This window comes from Gigantopelta aegis, chromosome 4 (assembly GCF_016097555.1).
Source record: "Gigantopelta aegis isolate Gae_Host chromosome 4, Gae_host_genome, whole genome shotgun sequence".
In the NCBI taxonomy this organism is placed as follows: Eukaryota; Metazoa; Mollusca; class Gastropoda; order Neomphalida; family Peltospiridae; genus Gigantopelta; species Gigantopelta aegis.
The window spans coordinates 47797086-47817784 of record NC_054702.1 but is presented as its reverse complement, the minus strand read 5'-3'; the positions used below and the strand labels follow the sequence as shown (position 1 = coordinate 47817784).

The following is a 20699-nucleotide window of genomic DNA, read 5'->3' as shown; positions in this document are numbered from 1 at the left end:
CTCTGCCTCATACCCTTATGGATACTGGCCCCATGTATTAGTAGGCAGTGTAAAATGTTTTCATCTGAATGTTTTCACATCACTTGCCTAAATGATTAATATTGGCAAATTCATCGTCTAATGGTGATTGTTAATACATGTACAAATATAAACATGTCTAAAACATTATCAAACAATCAGAAATGCAAAAGTTGATAATAAATAAAAAAATTAAATAAATAAATTGATGATGAAATTTTATTTGACAACATATGGATTTGATGTTAAAACCTTCCGAGAAAACATCAAGGTATTAACATCATGATTGTGTCAGGATCTAAAAATGGCCACCTGACTTTACATATATAAATGTGACTATTATGCACTTTTTAATCCTAGTCTGTAAACAACAATTCTTCATTAATTCCCTCAATAAACTTGTTATTTTTTGACATTTGGTCATCATGATTTTGTTTTCCATCAACATTTTGTCATGAAATACTGTTTCACTACTTTTAGCATGTATGTTCTGCATTATCTGCTTTCATAAAATGTTATTCCTAGAGATGAGTATTTTAGTATTTTTGTGCTGGGGTGTCATTAAACATTCATTTCTGGAGATGTGGTCACACATTTCTATGAACAACTGCATTATCTCATTTCTCTGAAAGTGCTGCTATATATAATTTTATTCACTGACATACATGTATGCTCCCATATTTTTACACAATTGTCGTTATTTTTCTATGAAAGTGTTATCATAAATCAGGGATGGAAATTTGTCAGTTATGCAAATTTTCTTTGTTTAACCACTGTTCTTCGCATAAAATATTTTCAAAATAATATATATATGCAGAACTTCACATTGTTATTGCTTCCTATTTCTTGCACAAGTTTATTTTATGCGCAAGAATATATAGCACGAGACCGAGAAGTGGTTGAGTGGTATGTTCTAGTGCAAAATAAATGAGTGCAATAAATAGTACAAATAAATAGGAAGTGAAAGCAATGTATATGAATTTCTGTGTTTGTTACATACCTTCTTTTATTTTTTACAAAACTGTTTTTAATTGAATACCATAACTAAAATTTCTTAAATCTATTAATCAATCCTCCTTTCATGGATTTACTTAACGTTAAAAACGTTAAGAATCATACTCTGCGGCTATCTTGTGTAGTTTCAAATACAATGTGATGTAAATTTGTAAATCAGTAATAAAAAGGTGCCAAGTCCAGTAAAAATAAAAAGAGAATTCCCCATTTACAAGTTCTGGTCTAGATCGCACATATGTGTGATACAAAATAAATGTATCACATGCTTTGAAAATGTCTTTATCACTATAGTAAGACTGAATAGGTATGTAATAAAAAACATTATATGATTTATTAATATAAAATTTCATTTTACTAGTAAAAACGAAAGAAAATGGTTTTGGTTGTTGACCAACGTTTACTGGAATGGGTATAAAAATTAACAAAATATTGTTCAGTACAGCAAATTTTGCATGAATGACAAATGAGTTACACAAGCAGCAGCGTTTCTCTCAAGCCCCACACAACTAAAATGATCGTTCACGCAATCTGTGCAACCTGTAAAAATACAATCATTGTATTTATCGAGAATGCTTACACCAGATTATTAATGACAATCTACATTATTTCAGTGCACAAAGTGTTAGTTATTCAGTTCCATATTTGTACAGTTAGCGACCACGATTCTCTTTTCCATGACAGTGTTTCCGGACTGTGTTAAGACAGTATTCTCTGAATGTGCTCGTAACCAGCTTTGAGCAGAAACTGAAAGTTGGCATTGTCTCTCAGTGGTCCCAGCTCTTCTGAGGCCAACAAAACATTAACATCTGGAAGAATTTCTCCTATGGCTTCACCTGAAACACAACCCACACAAGATACTGAGATAAAACTGTTACATCTATGCACATGTACTTTTATTTACTTGACCTATTTAACTTGTTTATTACACTGTTCAAGGTTATCGTGTACTCAGTACTGTACTGTAACTAAAAGTGGAATATTCTACAATGTTCTGGAAAGTGCCATCTAATATTTATTACTTGCTATCTGGGTTGTCTGTCTAGGACAGTGGGTTAGTTGTTAGTGGTTAGTGAGAGAGAAGAGGGTGTAGTGGTCTTACACCTACTCACTGAGTCGTTAAATGTCTCATGGCTTAACCACGACATCACCGGTGAATCTTGGAGAATCTTCCAGAAACTGTATGATGCAATGTGCAGTTTTGATTGGTTATAAAATTTAATCTTTCCACCATTTCCTTAAACAACATAAGGGACATTATTTGCTTAAATGAATTTAGGCATTATTATAAGTTAGTTAAATATCAACAGAGTGCAGTTGCTTTATCTGAGATTGTGAAAATCAAGATGTTTATCATTTCTCAAGTTACATCTGCCACTGAAGACTCACAATATTTATAAATTATATTACTGATTGAGGATAAAGAAGAAATTAGTGCACTTTCTTTAGAGACTATTAGTAAGATATTTGTCATCTGATTATTATTATTTACATAATTTTACTGTTTATACCGATTTTGTAACTGTATTTTAAAAGTGTTTACTTTATTAAAATAAAATTATTAAATGTTTAAAAATCAATTGTGTTATTATTTACTTTCATGTTTGAAGATCATTTCTACCACAACAGTACAAAGAATGCTTATTATTAATCAGTGGTTGGGTGGCTATATCAGTCATGGAACATGTAGTTCAGGGATGTGTACCACTTACAAATTTATGAAAGCTAAAAATGATATTTAGAAACCTGCCTCAGGTGTGTAATGGTTAAATTACTACCCTTAAGGTTGGTAGGTACTGGGTTCACATCCACTAAGCACTAACACCTATTAATCCACACCTGTGTTCTACCCATAATTTATTTTTGAAGAATCTACATTTGAGGATAATGCATTGTGAAATTTGTTTGTGTTCAGATCGGGGATTCTTTTTCACAAATTCACATTTCGATGTGCATTCTCCACTACATCACTAATTCCTATACTGGATAAACAGTGCAAAGTGTGTGCTGAGGATAGCGTGATGTCAGCAGAGTCTCTCCAGTGAAAGGGGTCGATCCAGGGACCAGTGCACCCCGGGAGAACACTACTATAGAGCTACATGTATATTCTGACCTTTATTACAGTGCAATCATACCACTGGTTAGGATCAAAGCCAATTACCCACTTCATGAATCGGATACTGAGACCAGACACCACTCAACTCAAACACTGAGGATAGCATGATGTCAGCAGAGTCTCTCCAGTGAAAGGGGTCGATCCAGGGACCAGTGCACCCCGGGAGAACACTACTATTGAGCTACATGTATATTCTGACCTTTATTACAGTGCAATCATACCACTGGTTAGGATCAAAGCCAATTACCCACTTCATGAATCGGATACTGAGACCAGACACCACTCAACTCAAACACTGATAATCAGCTTTTTAAAGGTTAACTTTGTAATAATGTAAAATTTAAACAGGACCAAGAATTGTTTTTACCCAGTTGTAGTCAAATATCAGATGACATGAGATATGTTTTCATTTCCAATAAATATTATTCCACTTTTACAAAAACTATTGAAAATCCTGCATTAAAATCACTTTTTGGCTAAAAAGAAAAATGACCCCTGAATAATGACTTAATTCATGCGATATTCCCTATATGCAGCTGTGTAGTGTATCTACTGAAAATGAATAAAATGATGTAATTCATGTGATATCCCCATATGCAGCTGTGTAGTGTATCTACTGAAAATGAATAAAATTATGTAATTCATGTGATATCCCCATATGCAGCTGTGTAGTGTATCTACTGAAAATGAATAAAATTATGTAATTCATGTGATATCCCCATATGCAGCTGTGTAGTGTATCTACTGAAAATGAATAAAATGATGTAATTCATGTGATATCCCCATATGCAGCTGTGTAGTGTATCTACTGAAAATGAATAAAATGATGTAATTCATGCGATATCCCCTATATGCAGCTGTGTAGTGTATCTACTGAAACTGAATAATGACGTAATTCATGCGATACCCCTCCTATATGCAGCTGTGTAGTGTATCTACTGAAACTGATCAGGAAAGCTGTATAGCTCATAGTTAATCATTTTATTATAAATTTAACCTTTAATCATCCATTTCAGTACATCTAATAGACTGCAAGGCCAATTAATCACATCATTCATATGCACTTGTGACAAACACCAATTTGTTTATAAAAAGATGAGCTAAATAGTTTTACTTTTAGGTTAAAATGCAATGTATCTGAGTTTTCACTACAATGATTACAAAAACATTACAGTAGGAACTAGCACCTATAGTCCTGCAAACAGGGCCATCTAAATAGGGGGCTACCGGTACCGGCAGGGTAACAGTAGTTCACATGACTAGACTTATTTATTATGGTGTGGGGATCATGAAACCACTTGATGACATGTGTTTCGCATGGTGGCCATTTTCCATGATGGCTGCCACCATATTAAAGAAAGTCATTTCTCCCATCCCTAGCCATGCAAGACAGGCGTATTCCATGACGTCAGCCCATGCGGAATAAATCGGGTCTTGCATGACCACGTGACTTCTATTGTTTGAGGTGATATTAACATTGGGTGACGTCACGTAAATGGCAAAATAACGCAAGGAATGCTTTTTATATTTCATAAAAACAAGGAAACCAGCTGTCATAATGAAATTATACTATCATTTTCGGGTCCGATCTTATTTTATTGTAAGATAAAAAAAATAAAAAAGTTGATTTTTTCACGTTTTCCCAAAATGCTTGTTTTTCATCATTATGTATCCATGTGGGACACGGCTATTCCACCCTCGGGTACATAATATGATGTCAGGGACTCAGCAAGCCTTGTCCCCGACAATAAATTATGTACCCGAGGGTGGAATAGCCCTGTCCCACATGGACACATATGAAGGATTCTTTTAATCTGTCAATTATTCACATATTGAGGTGATTTTGTTATTAAAAAACATATGGTTTTTTTTTTCTTGGGGTGTGCTTGTGTGAGGAATATGAAAAACATGCTTCCAGACCAATTGGATGTATTCTGAATCACTTTTTGAGATTATTTCACAAATAGTACATTCCGTCTTTCGCTTTCGTGTGCTCGACTTGGTGATCCTTCATTTTGTCGTTTTTGTCAGCGAAATGAAGTTTTCTACTGGGATGTATGCGGCCAATGGAACTGATTGAACGCTGGAACGCTTCTCGTTTTGCACCACCAGGTTGGATTCTTTTTTAGCAAGATTCCTTGCCTCCACGTCATTTCTCCGGCTGACTATGTCGACTTGTTATTTCATGACTCGTATGACGGCCATTCTGCAGAACGCCACCGTTGTTCGTGTTTAGTCTCTACATGTCCGAGCCTGTCCTAGCAGCACTGGAAGATTGACCGCCCACTCTAAGAAGAAATAGGAAGCGGGGTCGGCCCCTACTACTCTTTTCTAGACTTGACTTTGCTTTAGGCCCATTCACACCACTCTCTCTCGTTCAGACGGATCCGGCTTCTCAAGATCTGTATTTCAGCACAGCACTACACCTTCAACGTCTAATGACTGCCAATCTAGCGGTTTTCTTGACGGGATGCAACCCATCTTGTCCCTATAAGCTGTACACCCAAACGGCCTTAATGAGGCCACTCACGTGGACATATAGATTGGACTTTACTTTTAGATCTGCATTCAAAATTTTATGTCGAAATTACTTTCTTTTTTTCATATTATTAAATAGTCTGATCCTCTCTTCTTTCTTATTTATTTTTGGACTGTCGTTCTAAAATGCTCCAAATTATATAAATATTCGGCCGAGCAATCAATTCTTTTTACTTTCGGCTTGTAACTTTTTATTATTATTATTTTTTAATTCTATTAACTTTTTCACTAATTGCTATTTTCAAAATTCTGCCCATTTTCAACTCTACCCTCCCCCTCCCCCCATCGGAGGTCGGACTCTGGATGGGTATGTTCGAAACCCTAGTGGTAACCCTAATGAGCACATTAAAGTAGTTATCAATCAATCAATAAATAGTAAGCACTCATCACTGTATTCTTGACATACTAATATACTAACAATGCTATATACAGATGTCCCTGGAACATGTGATTGATTTTACTGAAATTTTCCATTTAGAAAATTAAACAATTCTTCCATATAATTTGAAAACAATGGGTTTACTTGAAACACGTGTTTCCGGTTATCTGATAGGGCTCAAACCCAGTGACAGTAATATAGTATAGAATCTGGTATATTATCCAAGTTAAATTGAGTCATGATGTTTTCTGACACCCCTAATTTAATTTTGCTATTTCCTGTAATTGATGAACCTCATTATATCAATTCTTTAGTCAATGCAGGTATGTATTCAGAGTAACTATATCCTCTGCCAGTATGATTAAGACTTACAAGATGTGCCCCTTTTAACATCATACCATGTCTCCGGGGGTGAGATATGGATCAGACTGTCCAAACCCGGATAGTCTTGGGGAAACATAGCCGGGGTAGGGTGGTGGAACAACTCAAATCCAGTTGAGCCACCCATGCCTTGTGAACTCGTACATTTTCAAGAATCAGCAGAGAGATGGTTGACAGCTTTCTTCACCATTTTTGATGGATTGACTAAAGCAAATGCCTAAGCAAATCAGTGTAATATTGACCTTTAAAATGGACATATGAGGCATACAGTCAATATGAAATAGTCCCTTGGCATCGTAGAGAATGCTGCACATGGTCTTGCTAGCACTGTGTTGGACATTGAATCTCTTTGGTGCTGGAGAATTGACATGTTTCCACTGTTTCAGGGTCATAATTAAAACATTCCCAGTCCAGTTTTGTCAGCTCAAGATTATCCTCTGAAAATCGTATCTACTTTCGCTTCTTTTTGGAAGTCAACATTCTTGGCATCCAGTGTGTGCAGACTTTGCTCATACCCAAATGTTCATCAAGAATGGATTTCGCTTAGCCATAACTGAGCCCCAGATGTCTACAATCCGCCACTCTTCGATCCTCCATCACAACTCATTCCACAGTCTTAACGTTTTCCTGGGTTTCTGACATCCAAAGCCTGTTAGACCTGGGGTTGTCTTCAACAGATTCCCTGCTACAATAGAATTCTGCAGTCAAACTCTTGACTATGGGATATGATGGAGATTAGTCCTGATACAAGCTGATCATTCGAGCATAAATATCTGAAGGCGTAACATTTTTTCTAATGTTAACATATTTAATGACAGCACCGTGCTTCATTTTGATGTGTTCAGTCCACTAGGATGTAAATCACTAAATAGGAAACCTAAAAGTTACAGGTTTAACACTTAAATTACATTAAGTACAGCTTCAGATTATTCAGATTAAAACTTAAAACCTTTTGATCATATTCATGTAATATACTACTATAGACATAGGCCAATAGGAACTGTGCTCCCCCCAAAAACCCCAAAATGTATGGGTGTCATGTTTTTTTCTAGAGTTGAGTTGAACCCCAAGAATAACTTTGATTTGAGTGAGTTTACCACATTGGATGATTAGACAGACACAGGGGTGTCTAAGCCGTCAAGGAGCGGATGTAGCAAACATCACATGTTGATGGATCAGGAGACCTATTTACAAAATAAATGCGTTTTTTGTGTGATTCTGTATGGGCTTATGTTTAAACCCCTAACATTTAAGCTGTTTTTGAGGAAAGTAGAGTTCCTTGGTATGGTAATTAATATGGAAATGTGACCGGATATATAGTTCATGCAAAAACTGGGAGGGCCATTTTTCTACATTTTTACAAAGAAAATAACCCATTATTTGTGTTTTTTTTTTAAATATGGGTAAGATTTACACCAAATCATATTACAAATATTTTTTTTTCATGTTCTTTGACCCCAAAAACATAGGGTTTGACACCAAAAATACATTTGTAGCTGGAACAGCCACCAAGTTAAGAATGTTAAATTCTGAAACATATGCCATCTTGAAAAATGTCAGCCATTTTTTTCTCGCTTTCATCAAGTGGTTTCATGTTCACAACACCCCAGTGATTATTTCTAGCCAAGAGGACAAATGCACCTTTCCGTGACCACCTACCAGATAACTAAGCCTCTTGTATGATTTTATTACTCTGTTTGAAGGACTAATAGCATATATGGTGTAATGTTATGGCTACACCAATCGGAAATCTCTAGTTCTGATAATATCAAGGTTAAATTATGAATTCAGTCAGTCGACCACTAAGCTACATAACAAGGATAAATCTCAAATGAACAAGGATCAGTCTCTAATGAACATACGGGTGAACGTACCTTCACTGTGCGCAAGGTCAACCATTTTGAAGAACACTGTTTGTCTGTTAGATTCCATGGGATCACTCGTTGACATTTGACTCCAACTAAGAAAAAAGTGTAAATTGTGGCTGAATAATAGTTACTTAACAAAGGTTTTCTTGTCAGCAACATGTTAAATCACAAGAGAAAAAACTCTCTTTTGGGGGGGGGGGGGGGGGGTCATAGTTTCTGTTCGTAAGATTCAAATTAGCTTTAACGTACAGCTGAAGTAGACATGAATTTGAGAAAACGTACAGGTGAAAGAAATTCATGAATGCATAATTATAATGCTAATATTTTATGATTCCAAAATAAAGGTTTAATGTCCATAAAAGTTTTATTAGCTAGAAATATGGTATAATGCTCAAGAGAGAAACATGCAGCATGTTCACGATGATCAACAGTTCCACAAGTGTACAAACCATATGCTGGGAGTGGGAGGGCATTCATGTTGGCATACACTTTTAAACTTACGAAAAAGTCAATCTACTTCATTGATGTACAATTAGGAGAAGGTGGGGGGTGGGGGTGGGGGGGGGGGGGGGGGGGGGGGGGGAGAGAGAGAGAGAGAGGTGTTAGCAAAGCAGAGTATGCTTTGTATATTTGTGAAAATGCTGACAATTGTGTCCCAAACACTTAGATAACTGAAATAAATGCATTACTTGTCTCGTAAGATGGCACGAGTCCAGATGTGAATTTTAAGTTGATCATAGTTTGAAGATGGATCATCCTGAAATCAAAACAAAAACAATGGCAGCATATCAGGATCACACTAAAATAAATATAAAGGTGCAGATCTAAAAGGTGGGGTGCTGGTGCGACACTAACCCACCCCAAGACTTGGAGGTGCACCTATAACCCAGTTTTTAGTGCATGAATATAATTATTTCATTTTTTGTGGAGCAGTGGTAGGATTTTCAGTCCAAATCAGTACCCACAAGAGTTATATCAACGGTTAGGATACATCAATGGTTGTAGTATGTACGGTCCTGTCCAAGAAAAAGTGCATATAAGAGATCCCAAGGTGATTTACTGTTAGGAGTAGCCTATGTGGTGGTGCTTACAATGGCTTTCTTTATATCAACAGACCAAATATTAAAATTACCAAGCAGCCATAATTTAAAATGTGCCAAGGTGTCATGAAATAAATATTTTCTTCCTTTCCAATTTGATGTTAGTTAGTGTAATATTTTGATTGGAAGGGGTTTTCTGGGGAATGTTGCCTTTTATATAATGCACGTTTACTTACATCATTTAAAAAAAAAAAAAAAAAAAAATACTGTAGGTGCCTTTTGTTACAAGTTGCACATGGACCCTAGAAAATCCTGCATCTGTTTTGCATAAATCTTCTGATGTGACTTTCCATTTATCTTCCAAGAATGCTTTTTTTAAAATATCCAGGTCTTGATGGTAATACTTGAATTTTTATGATTTGTACATAATCTGGTATAACTTAGTATTTTATTCATTGCATCTTCATTTGACTTTCATTACCAATTATTCTATCAATGTTTCAAATGACTGGCCAACAAGATATAGAGCCTGAAAAAACCCTTGACTGCTTGGCCACGATAAATAGTAACAATAAAAGAGAAACTAAAGAGTCAATAATGGGTAAACTGAGTCATGCTGGTGCTTGCATGCAGCAATGCACTCACCTTGTCAACATAGTGCAGCAAATCAAGAGCAATTTTGAAGTGGTACTCGTTAGCACTGTGATTCTCATCTCCAATGTACAACTGAAAGCAGAAGAAACTAGTGCTTACTTCACTTAACATTTATATTAAGTGCACCAAAATTCAACACACCGCAGAAATCATTTATATCACTGAGTTCTGAGTATATAAAACAAAGTGGTTTGATGTAACATAAGTTTTGGTTTACCCAAGATACAAAAACAAAATGTAATATTGAACACAATGCAAAACACTGACATCACTGTTCCAGTACTCACTTTCTACAATTATTGCTGTAGAAAAAGAAAAAAGTAAGAAATCTGTTCCTCAAATCTTGAAACATTGCACACATCAATAGATTTTTGTGTCATCTTAATTTTTAATACTACTTGAAATACTACTAACAATTAACAAAATGTAACTAGTTCAACAAACTACCACATTTTAATACATAAGTACAATTATTTAACTCTAACTCTAGTTCCTAACCTTTGTTATTTTGCTTAAAATGATTTTCAAGTTACTACAGACAACTGGATAGCCAGAAACAACTGGACTGGCCAAAATTGTCATTATCAGCAAGAAGTTGTAAGGAATATGTAATGGCAACAAAAGTATTCAACACTCCCTAATATCAGCCATAGTATTTTAAATGTGCATTATTTAATGCATTATAACTGACCTCTATTAATTCTTTTGGTGAGAAAACTCTCATGTTTTCCGGGTTTACTCCAATATTCTGGAAAATAGAAATAATGAACTTTTTATGAATCAATTTTAAATATGTAAAAACTAACCTACTTAGAACATTTGAGAATAAAAAGCAAAAGTAACTGATATTACTATTAGATATGAAGTCTACTAGTATTTTGGTCATGATTGCTAATAAAACTGATTGAAACCAAAGCTGTACAATAATTACAGACTACTGAGTATAAGGGTCAGATTTACAAAGCCTGTTTTTGTCTTATGTGTGTGTAACTATATACAGTACATTTGCTATGTTAAAACACTGGCTTCATAAATTCGGCCATATATACTTTTTCTTTTCTTTCCTTTTGATTTCTATTTTATTTCTTTACTAGATGTAACTCATGCACGGGAAAGTTTAGATGAAGTGTGATGGCCTTAAATTGGGCTTTCAACAAAAATGTGAATGTCCTTACAAAATGTAGCATTGGGTAACACAGAAAGTGGTAACGACACCACTAGAGCACATTGATTTATTAATCATCGGCTATTGGATGTCAAACATTCAGTAATTGCAACATATAGTCTTAGAGAGAAAACCCTCTATATTTTTCCATTAGTAGCAAGGGATCTTTTATATGCACCGTCCCACAGACAGGATAACACATACCACAACCTTTAATATACCAGTTGTGGTGCACTGGCTGGATTCAAATGAACAAAACAGATGCAATTTGAATGATAGGAAACAGTTAAAACAGCCTTACATATTATATCAGAGAGAAGCTGACAGCCCTAGCTCTTTGTCTCACTCTCTCTCCCCCTCCCTCCCTCTCAAATTCCGCATTTACCATGTCAGACACTTAATAGTTACTGTTACAAATAAAACAATTTAATTTACCCTACATGGATGAAATTGTTTATTGAAATAAATCTATCTAGTATTATTACAGATAATAGACTCACCCTAAAAACATCAGGAGGAACTTGTTCTTGGTGCAAAACCAAATTCAAGGCATCATTTGTCACTGAAATTAAAATCAAACACACTGTGACATACACGCAGCAGAACATACATCTTTATTGGTTATTAACCATAATACATTCAAAGATCTACGATGGCAATCTACCTTGGTAAAGTTATTAATGATTTGACCTTACCTTCAATGTTGTCGGTAAGGTCAATGTCATAGTTGTCGACGGCAAGAGCAGCAAGCTTACACAAACTGAGCAGAGTCTGAAAGAAAAAATCCGTGAACATAAAACACCAAGTATTGTCTGATACACCGTGAACAAAACATATCAGGTACTGTCTGATACACAGTGAACATAAAACACCAGGTACTGTCTGATACACAGTGAACATAAAACACCAGGTACTGTCTGATACACAGTGAACATAAAACACTAGATATTGTCTGATACACAGTGAACATAAAACACCAGGTATTGTCTGATACACAGTGAACATAAAACACCTGGTATTGTCTGATACACAGTGAACATAAAACACTAGATATTGTCTGATACACAGTGAACATAAAAAACCAGGTACTGTCTGATACACAGTGAACATAAAACACTAGATATTGTCTGATACACAGTGAACATAAAACACCAGGTATTGTCTGATACACAGTGAACATAAAACACCTGGTATTGTCTGATACACAGTGAACATAAAACACTAAATATTGTCTGATACACAGTGAACATAAAAGACCAGGTACTGTCTGATACACAGTGAACATAAAACACTAGGTATTGTCTGATACAGTGAACATAAAACACCAGGTATTGTCTGATACACAGTGAACAAAAAACACCAGGTATTGTCTGATACACAGTGAACATAAAACAAGAAGCAGTCTGATACACAGTGAACATAAAACACTAGATATTGTCTGATACAGTGAACATAAAACACCAGGTATTGTCTGATACACAGTGAACATAAAACATCAGGTATTGTCTGATACACAGTGAACATAAAACAAGAAGTAGTCTGATACACAGTGAACATAAAACACTAGATATTGTCTGATACACAGTGAACATAAAACACCAGGTACTGTCTGATACACAGTGAACATAAAACACCAGGTATTCTCTGATACACAGTGAACATAAACACTAAATATTGTCTGAAACACAATGTACATAAAGGTTGCATTGTATCAAATCTGTTAATCGGTGAAACCTATTTTGTTGCAGGTAGATTAAATGTAAGGTGCCTCATTTTTTATTGGTGAACTGCTTGGGAGTGTGGATACGACGCTTATATGAGTTTTCTTAGTAAACCATAACATTATTAGCAACAGAAATGGTGACAGGTGGTATTTTATTCATTGGAATTTACAGCTAAAAACTGATATGAATTTGTAATTAGCAAATACATTTTCAACAAAATCATAAAAAAACAAACATGGGACATCTTTTGTTATGTTTAACTGATGTCATACTGATTACTTAGAGATTACCTTAAAGTAAATTAGAATTTTATAACCGTGTACAAAAGCTAGCTGAGTCCATTGGGCTGGAAAATCCAGGCATTAGATGATAAAACTAAGTGCGGGATTTCGCTCAGTAGGTAGAATGCTTGCCTGATGTGCCTCAGTCCTATGATGGAACCCACTTGGTGGACTCAATGCATGGGATTCCTCAAAATTATGTGCAGAATTACTAAATGTTTAACATCCAATTATGAGCACTCTAGTGGTGTCTTTAAACTGATAAAACTAAATGGGAAACATAATAGATCCTTACCTTTTTTTTTGCTAAAAATGTTGTTTCTTCTTCTTGTAGCTGCATTAATGTTTCATGTGCCTACAATCAACAGTAATGACATGCTGATAATGAACATTCAAACTTGCTCGAGAACATATGTTTACATACATACATACATGTACATACATACAAAACACTCATTATTATGTTAATTGATAATACAATACTGTATTGCTATTGTTGCAAATACAATACATCGATTTATGACAGATATCATGATACGTATGGCTGGTACATGTGATAAAGTCACCGATGATAATTCTTTTCTATTTAACATACAGTGAATATTGAACTACTACAAGACAAACAGAACCACATTGGATTTGCTCAAATTGACAACTGAAGATAGGCAATGCAATTGATATGTAATATAATGGTAAAAAAAAAAGGATGCAACTGCCAAACCTATTTTAAACTGGTTCGTAACTAGGATCAGTGTCATTAAGTATCATGATACGTATTGTATCATGAACCGTATCATGATACGTATTGTATCATGAACCGTATCATGATACGTATTGTATCATGAACCGTATCATGATACGTATTGTATCATGAGCCACATAATATCTGCATACATATCTCATCACAACCTACCCGTATCGTTACAACTTGCAAATGAAGATTCAACAGGTGCAGTGTGTGTGTGGACAGGGGGAGTGGGATAACAAAGCAGTATGTATTTCAGTGTAACCTGCATTGGGTAAGAACCAGTTAGTATTTCACTGTGGACAGATTTGACTTTATTACCCCAGCAGGCACTCATAACGGGGAAAATAAAATTCACAATTTCTCACTGAGAAATTATCATGCATTGGTCTAACGTACACTACTATTGGATGATTTGATGCTTACAAACCAATGACTTTGTCGGTACTAAATATGATGTCATCATGATTTGGCAAACCACACAATGATGTCATATAGTTTAAAGAGTGCGTCTATGGCGGTCTATTTTTGGTGTTAAAATTATAACAAAATGTCATTTTAATGCAATTTGTTATATAGATTTTATACCAGAATAAAGAGAACTTTTGTTTCTGAAAATTATCTATGAACACGATTTCTAGCAATACTCAGAACAGAGCTTAAAGTGGTTTATATCATTTGTATACATGTACGTGCATGTGTCCAAAATAAAGGCTTTTAGAGAGAAAAAAAATAGCTACGGTAATAAATAGAATAACAAACTCGGTACCAGTTATTATCAAATTTATGTCCCTCGTGAAATAATTTTCATTTGTTACTCGTAAAACTCGTAACAACTGAACATTATTTCACTCAGAACATAAATTTGATAATAACTGGAAACTCGTTTATTATCCTCTATGTATCAAGACTAAATATCAACAAAATAATAATACAAACCAACAAATCAAAATGATAACTGCACAGTGCAACAGAAACAAAAGACAACATCTTGTGAAGTTTACACACAGAGGATTTTCGTTTTTTTTGATGGGTGGTATTAACCTGTTCTTACCCAATGCCGTTGTTTAATTGTTTTCGTTATTTTACAATTTTAGCTAAATACAAAGTATAAGGATTTTATCACAAAAGTCTTGGTAGTAGTCCTTAAGTTATAACTACAGGTTTAAGATATTTATTGTATTAAGTAATGGAGAATGTACACGGTATAGATTAGTGAAAAATAATTAACGAGCACTCTATTATTTTTTTGCATTGAGATCTGAAAACCCATAGTCTGGCTCCAAACCTATGGTGTAAAACCAGAACGTGTGCCATTTCCTGACAGAGTAATCATGATATTTTATGAAGTGGCATTTATAATATGATGGTCATTTCATTGTATGATTGAAAAACTGGTATATAACTTAAGTATGAAACTGCAGGGTGCCTAAGACTGTTGTGGCTGATAAGTTGTTGGCCGATATTGCCCAACATGACTGCCTGTGATGAGACTTTCAGTAGTGTGTATAGCTGCCACATGTCTGGCTGGATAACTGCCTCAAACCCTCTCGTCCTGTCTCCTGTGAGACAGCTGATGCGTTCGTGAGGTACATTTTGCCAATCTCATAAAGAGCCAAGAGCAACAGTTACCCAGGGCATAAAATTAGAATTTTTCACAAAATCAATATGTTTGTTTGTGTGGTTTTAGTGTTTACACGAACGATTTTCTTCAGTAGTTCACATACAAATGAAAAGCTTAAAGGGCAACGATATTCCAACGAGAATCTCAGATGAGTGATTTTCGTAGCTTTTCTCCTATCATAAATATGAAAATATACTTTGTGTGTGCTAGGACTAACTTAAAAAGTAAAGTTTCTTTTATTTAATGACGCCACTAGAGCACATTGATTTTTTATCTTATCATCGGCTATTGGACGTCAAACATATGGTCATTCTGACACTGTTTTTTTAGAGGAAACCCGCTGTTGCCACATAGGCTACTCTTTTTACGACAGGCAGCAAGGGATCTTTTATTTGCACTTTCCATAGGCAGGATAGCACAAACCATGGCCTTTGTTGAACCAGTTATGGATCACTGGTCGGTGCAAGTGGTTTACACCTACCCATTGAGCCTTGCGGGGCACTCACTCAGGGTTTGGAGTCGGTATCTGGATTAAAAATCCCATGCCTTGACTGGGATCCGAACCCAGTACCAACCAGTCTGTAGACCGATGGCCTAACCACTACGCCACCGAGGCCGGTGGGACTAACTTAAAAGCCACCAGACGAAAATATAAATTAGGTTTGTTTGTCCTAACCTGACCAACCCATGAAAATCGACCCATGTCAACATCTTTTTTTAATTTCTTTGGGGGAAGAATGTTTTTGTTCAAAATTTAACCAATTTGACAATGTAGGCTAAAACAAGTATAATATATAATATAATGTAGACGATATTTGTCAAAAAATTTAAAACCTCAATATAATTTAACAAACATTTATTAATGTCAGTTTGGATTTATTGGAAATTAGAAATTCTGTAAATGCTATTCATAGTAACAAGAGCACGCACACCGCAGTGCATGTTCGTATTACATGGTACATGCTCTTGTGACAGGCAAAATGGGTTTTAAACTAAATCAATCTTACGTTAGCTGAACAGGTACCTTCGCATGAGCCAGATGAGGCTATGTATTGGCACGCTTTGACAGTCACAAAGTTAATTTTAGCGGTTAATTTGTCCAATACTAGGTAACATCACTAGAATGTCATCACTTTTGCTATTAATAGACCCAATTCAGTCCAAAAGAATTCGTAATCGGCTTACTTATTCTGATTGGCTTGGAAAAGAAGTGAGAGATTTGTCATTAAAGCCATCTATAATTTTTTAAACATATTTTGTTTTCATCAGTGTAATTAAATTGCATCGGTATATAATATAATAATCTAATAAACTACCCATAAAGGTTTTATGACATGCTTCAAACACCGAATATCATGATGTCAGAAGTTTGAGAAGTTCAGCAAACTTTCATAAACTGTAAACATGTCAATGGCCTGCTAATGCAAGAAGCATTTTATAATGAAAGTACACAATAGTTGTGAAGGAAATAGCTGGACACGTTCAACGATGGAGAAAAAGCTGGTTAGAACATTGCCATCAAGCACATACGACATACATCTAGGTCTGGGATTTCCCACTGCACACAGTTTTTGAAAACATTGATGATATTAGCCAACACACGTTTGTTTGGATTTTCTGATGAGTGATTACAGCTTTTGCACGAATGATCCGTTTATGTTGATATTCCACTGATTTTGCATAACCTCAAGACGAACGACAATATCGTTCGTACCGAATTCTATGCACTACAATTTATTTTTTGTTCCACCCGCTAAACAAAATTTTAAATAATTAAGTCATACTAAATCCTGAATGTTTTTAAGCGTATGATTTTGTGCACGTAGCGAAATGATCAAAGGTAACATGTAATTATGTTACTAAACTTTTTCGAGACACAGCGTTGATTTTGTATCACAGTGGTGTCGATTTCAAATGGATACATTGTATCTTTCTTATACCGGCAATGTAGGCTTATTTTCTTCCAAAAACAGTGATTGTTTTTTAAAAACATTTTCTGACGAACGATTACAGCTTTTGCATGAACGATCCATCGTTTAAGTTGATATTGGTTTTGCATAACCGACAGACGAACAACAAAATTGTCCATGCCAAATTTTATGCCCTGGTTACCGTTGAGAATGGTGTGGTCTCATGTTATGAAACTTTAAGGGACGATTTTGACTATTAACTCCAAAACATTTATAAAAAATGGGATTTTAATATAATAATTTAAATTTATTTGCGATTTTCTAAAATAATATCACTATAAATATAAAATTCTAAATTTTATTTAAATTTTGTTGCATTTGATTGGGCTGTCCAAATTAAAAACTATTATAATTTAATCTTTAAATTTATTATTAATTTACTTGCCCCAGGTCTATTCGAAAAAAAAAGCGGGAGAGGTTACCAGGAGACGGGGGATATTTGCCCACGTCCAGGAAGTTTTATTTAGTGGTTGGGGATTAGAGATATGTATAAGAGAGGGGTGTCAGTCGTATTGGTAACCTTGGCGTGGGAGGTGAGCCATGTTGAACAAGAATTAATTTGTGCTTGAATTTAGGGTTGACCAGTTGTGTGTGGCTCGTTTCATGTGCATGTTTTGCATGACAGCACCTCAAGCAAACATTATCATCTTAGCTATGGATATCTTTATGTATCATTATCAAAATGATTTGACCAAATACAATGATTAACCTTACAATGGGCACTTAACTTTCTTCCCAGTGTATATTTACCAATGTATACAGTGGCTGTTATAGTAAACTTCATTTGTATATCAGTAGAGGTGTCATTAAAGCCCCACCCAATGTTTGAACACATACACCAAGATAGTTGTCCGAGTTGATATCGTGAAGCCAGCTGAGGTACTTGTTGTTATCGGAGTTGAGGAATGTCTGTAGTTCTTCACTCTGTATGCCAGGCTGACACAGCAGGCGGCCTCGCTTTCCTGCAAACAACAAAACACACAATAGTACAAAACACTTTCAGCTCTTCCTGCGTGTACAGCTAACTTACTCATCAGTGTTAAAATGCTTAATAAATGGTACAATACATATTAACAAAACTAGCTTGCTCATGGAGAGTGCTAGTCTGAGGTGCTACGAGTGGCAGGATCACTTGCCATCAATGGACTTCCACACACACAGGACAACACCTACCATGATCACTCTATTTTCGGAAAGCACTGGTATCCAATAGCGTACATATACTGCTAAACTCACTAGTTTCCATTAATAAAGTCTGCTAGTTAAAAACACAAAGCTTTTCACTTCAGCTGGTTCTCAATCTCAACCTCTTTATCTAGCTCTAGTACATGTACGATAAGGTGACCACATGTTTTTTGGTTTGAATGAATCACTTTTACCAAATGTTTTATTTTGTCAGTCATCTTCCTCTCAATACTGTTGTTGATGCTGTTGTAGATATATATATATATCTCATATTCAGATGCACATGAAAAATGTATGACTGTGCATGAGTTAATGAAGAATCAATCGAGAAATATGAATTGCTGAACTATCTCAAATTGCAGGTTAATCCAGCAATAAAATAACAGAGTATCACATTATATACAATGATGGTCGAAATAACCTACTAATTATTTCAAAAAATAATTGTACCGTAAAATAGTGTACATTATTCCTTCGAAGCAACACAGCATTCTTTGCATAAGATCCATTTTTAAAACAACCAAATATTCATGACACCAAATTTATCAAACGAATATTCCTTTCATTTCTCCACATAGGCACCTAACTAGAACCAGTGGGTTATTTTCAGTTCCCATCCATGCTCTAAATATAGTATCTCAATGGCTCTGGTATGTGCTGCAATGTACATGTATCTTGTCTGCTTACTATATGGTGGCAACAGGTGTTTTAGTTAAATCTCAAGTGTTGCAATAACTGTAACACTTAAAGCCTTTAAGTAATACAAGGGGCTGTCATTAAATATAAACGTATTCATTTTTTGATTTCCAGAAAATCGGTCCCCTTCAAAACAACAAAATTCCCTACAGAACCCCCAACAAATTAGTACATACTGGATACAGAGAAGTTATTTAAAAAAAACCCAAAACACCATCACAAACATAAGACAGAGACAAAGATATTGTCGACATCACAAACGTACATTGTACATGGAGGATGAACAAATGAAAGGTGACGCCACATTATTTCCCTTTCAGACTGGGACTAGTGTACTTGCCAAGGTTATGATCTATGCTTGCTGTATGTGGAACTGTCCGAGTACCACCTGAGCCCTGTATACATGAAACATGCAGTGCCTGTAAGGTAATCATGTCCCATGTGGGGTCACATACATGTACTTGGGAAACACGCCCTTAATCACACCCATGAGGTGAAAATCTAACATGATCCTTATTCTTCCACATTGAGCCTTGCATTGTGCTTATTCTGGGGTTGAAAAACATTGCATTGGTAGGATACGAACTCATACCTACCAGCCTTGAATGTGATGACAAGTCAATTATCCCACCAAGGACGGTAAAAACTATGAATTTACTTGGGAGACCAGATCTAACATAAGCCTGTCTAGCTATTTAACATTTGGCATTACAGCATTAAATTGTCAAACTGACATTTCTGTCATTATAGCATTAAAATGTCAAATTAGCTGACTTCCACAATCTAATTCATAGTTTTCAACTGACAATAGAGAACATCAGAAAAAATTTTCACAGGAAATTACCGTATGTGAAATGGCTACGTGAAAGAAATGATTAACCAAACCAAATTTCTATTTCCTTATATGGTAGTAACACAAAACCACTTTTATTAAAAGGACACATTACTATTTTTCCTTTAATGCAACATATGTACTTAACAAGAAAACATTTAGGCTAGATTTATTTATTAATAACCTATTTTTCTGTGCAATTTGTAATTTAAAGCATTGGTCCAGATGCAAATAAAACAGCAATACTACCAACAGGTAATAATATTGTCTGCTTATACATTTAGTTTAAATTTAAATTTTCTCGATTTTTACTTTCTTTAGTTAATTTAAAAAATCTATAACAAATTATACATACATACATACATGTATATGTATAAAACAAATCTCCAACTAGTAAAGCAGATTAACAAAAGAATAATATAATAATAGTTTAGTAGGATAAACTAATTTTCAACATTTAATTTCAAACCAC

The 20699-nt window shown here is 35.1% G+C and overlaps 2 protein-coding genes across 3 annotated transcripts in view; both read right to left on the bottom strand.

The window, feature by feature from the left end:
- The window catches only part of LOC121370639 (arginase-1-like), a 59160-nt gene extending 59083 nt beyond the window's left edge, over nucleotides 1-77 (bottom strand). The window contains exon 1 of the mRNA XM_041496006.1: nucleotides 1-77. This exon is cut by the window's left edge and continues 1297 nt beyond it. The gene's annotated coding sequence lies outside the window, so the exon portion shown is untranslated.
- Nucleotides 78-223: 146 nt separating this feature from the next.
- The window catches only part of LOC121370638 (nuclear pore complex protein Nup133-like), a 99100-nt gene continuing 78624 nt past the window's right edge, over nucleotides 224-20699 (bottom strand). The window contains exons 26-34 of one of the 2 annotated variants that reach the window (XM_041496005.1): nucleotides 18352-18476; nucleotides 13471-13530; nucleotides 11866-11941; nucleotides 11671-11732; nucleotides 10697-10753; nucleotides 9997-10077; nucleotides 9001-9068; nucleotides 8318-8403; nucleotides 224-1865 (exon numbers count right to left, since the gene is read on the bottom strand). In XM_041496005.1, the coding sequence (XP_041351939.1) occupies nucleotides 1729-1865; nucleotides 8318-8403; nucleotides 9001-9068; nucleotides 9997-10077; nucleotides 10697-10753; nucleotides 11671-11732; nucleotides 11866-11941; nucleotides 13471-13530; nucleotides 18352-18476 (752 nt within the window). In that variant the 3' untranslated portion in view covers nucleotides 224-1728. Of the gene's footprint in view, nucleotides 1866-8317; nucleotides 8404-9000; nucleotides 9069-9996; nucleotides 10078-10696; nucleotides 10754-11670; nucleotides 11733-11865; nucleotides 11944-13470; nucleotides 13531-18351; nucleotides 18477-20699 lie in introns of those variants that run through there. The other variant, XR_005957707.1, reaches the window with a different exon arrangement.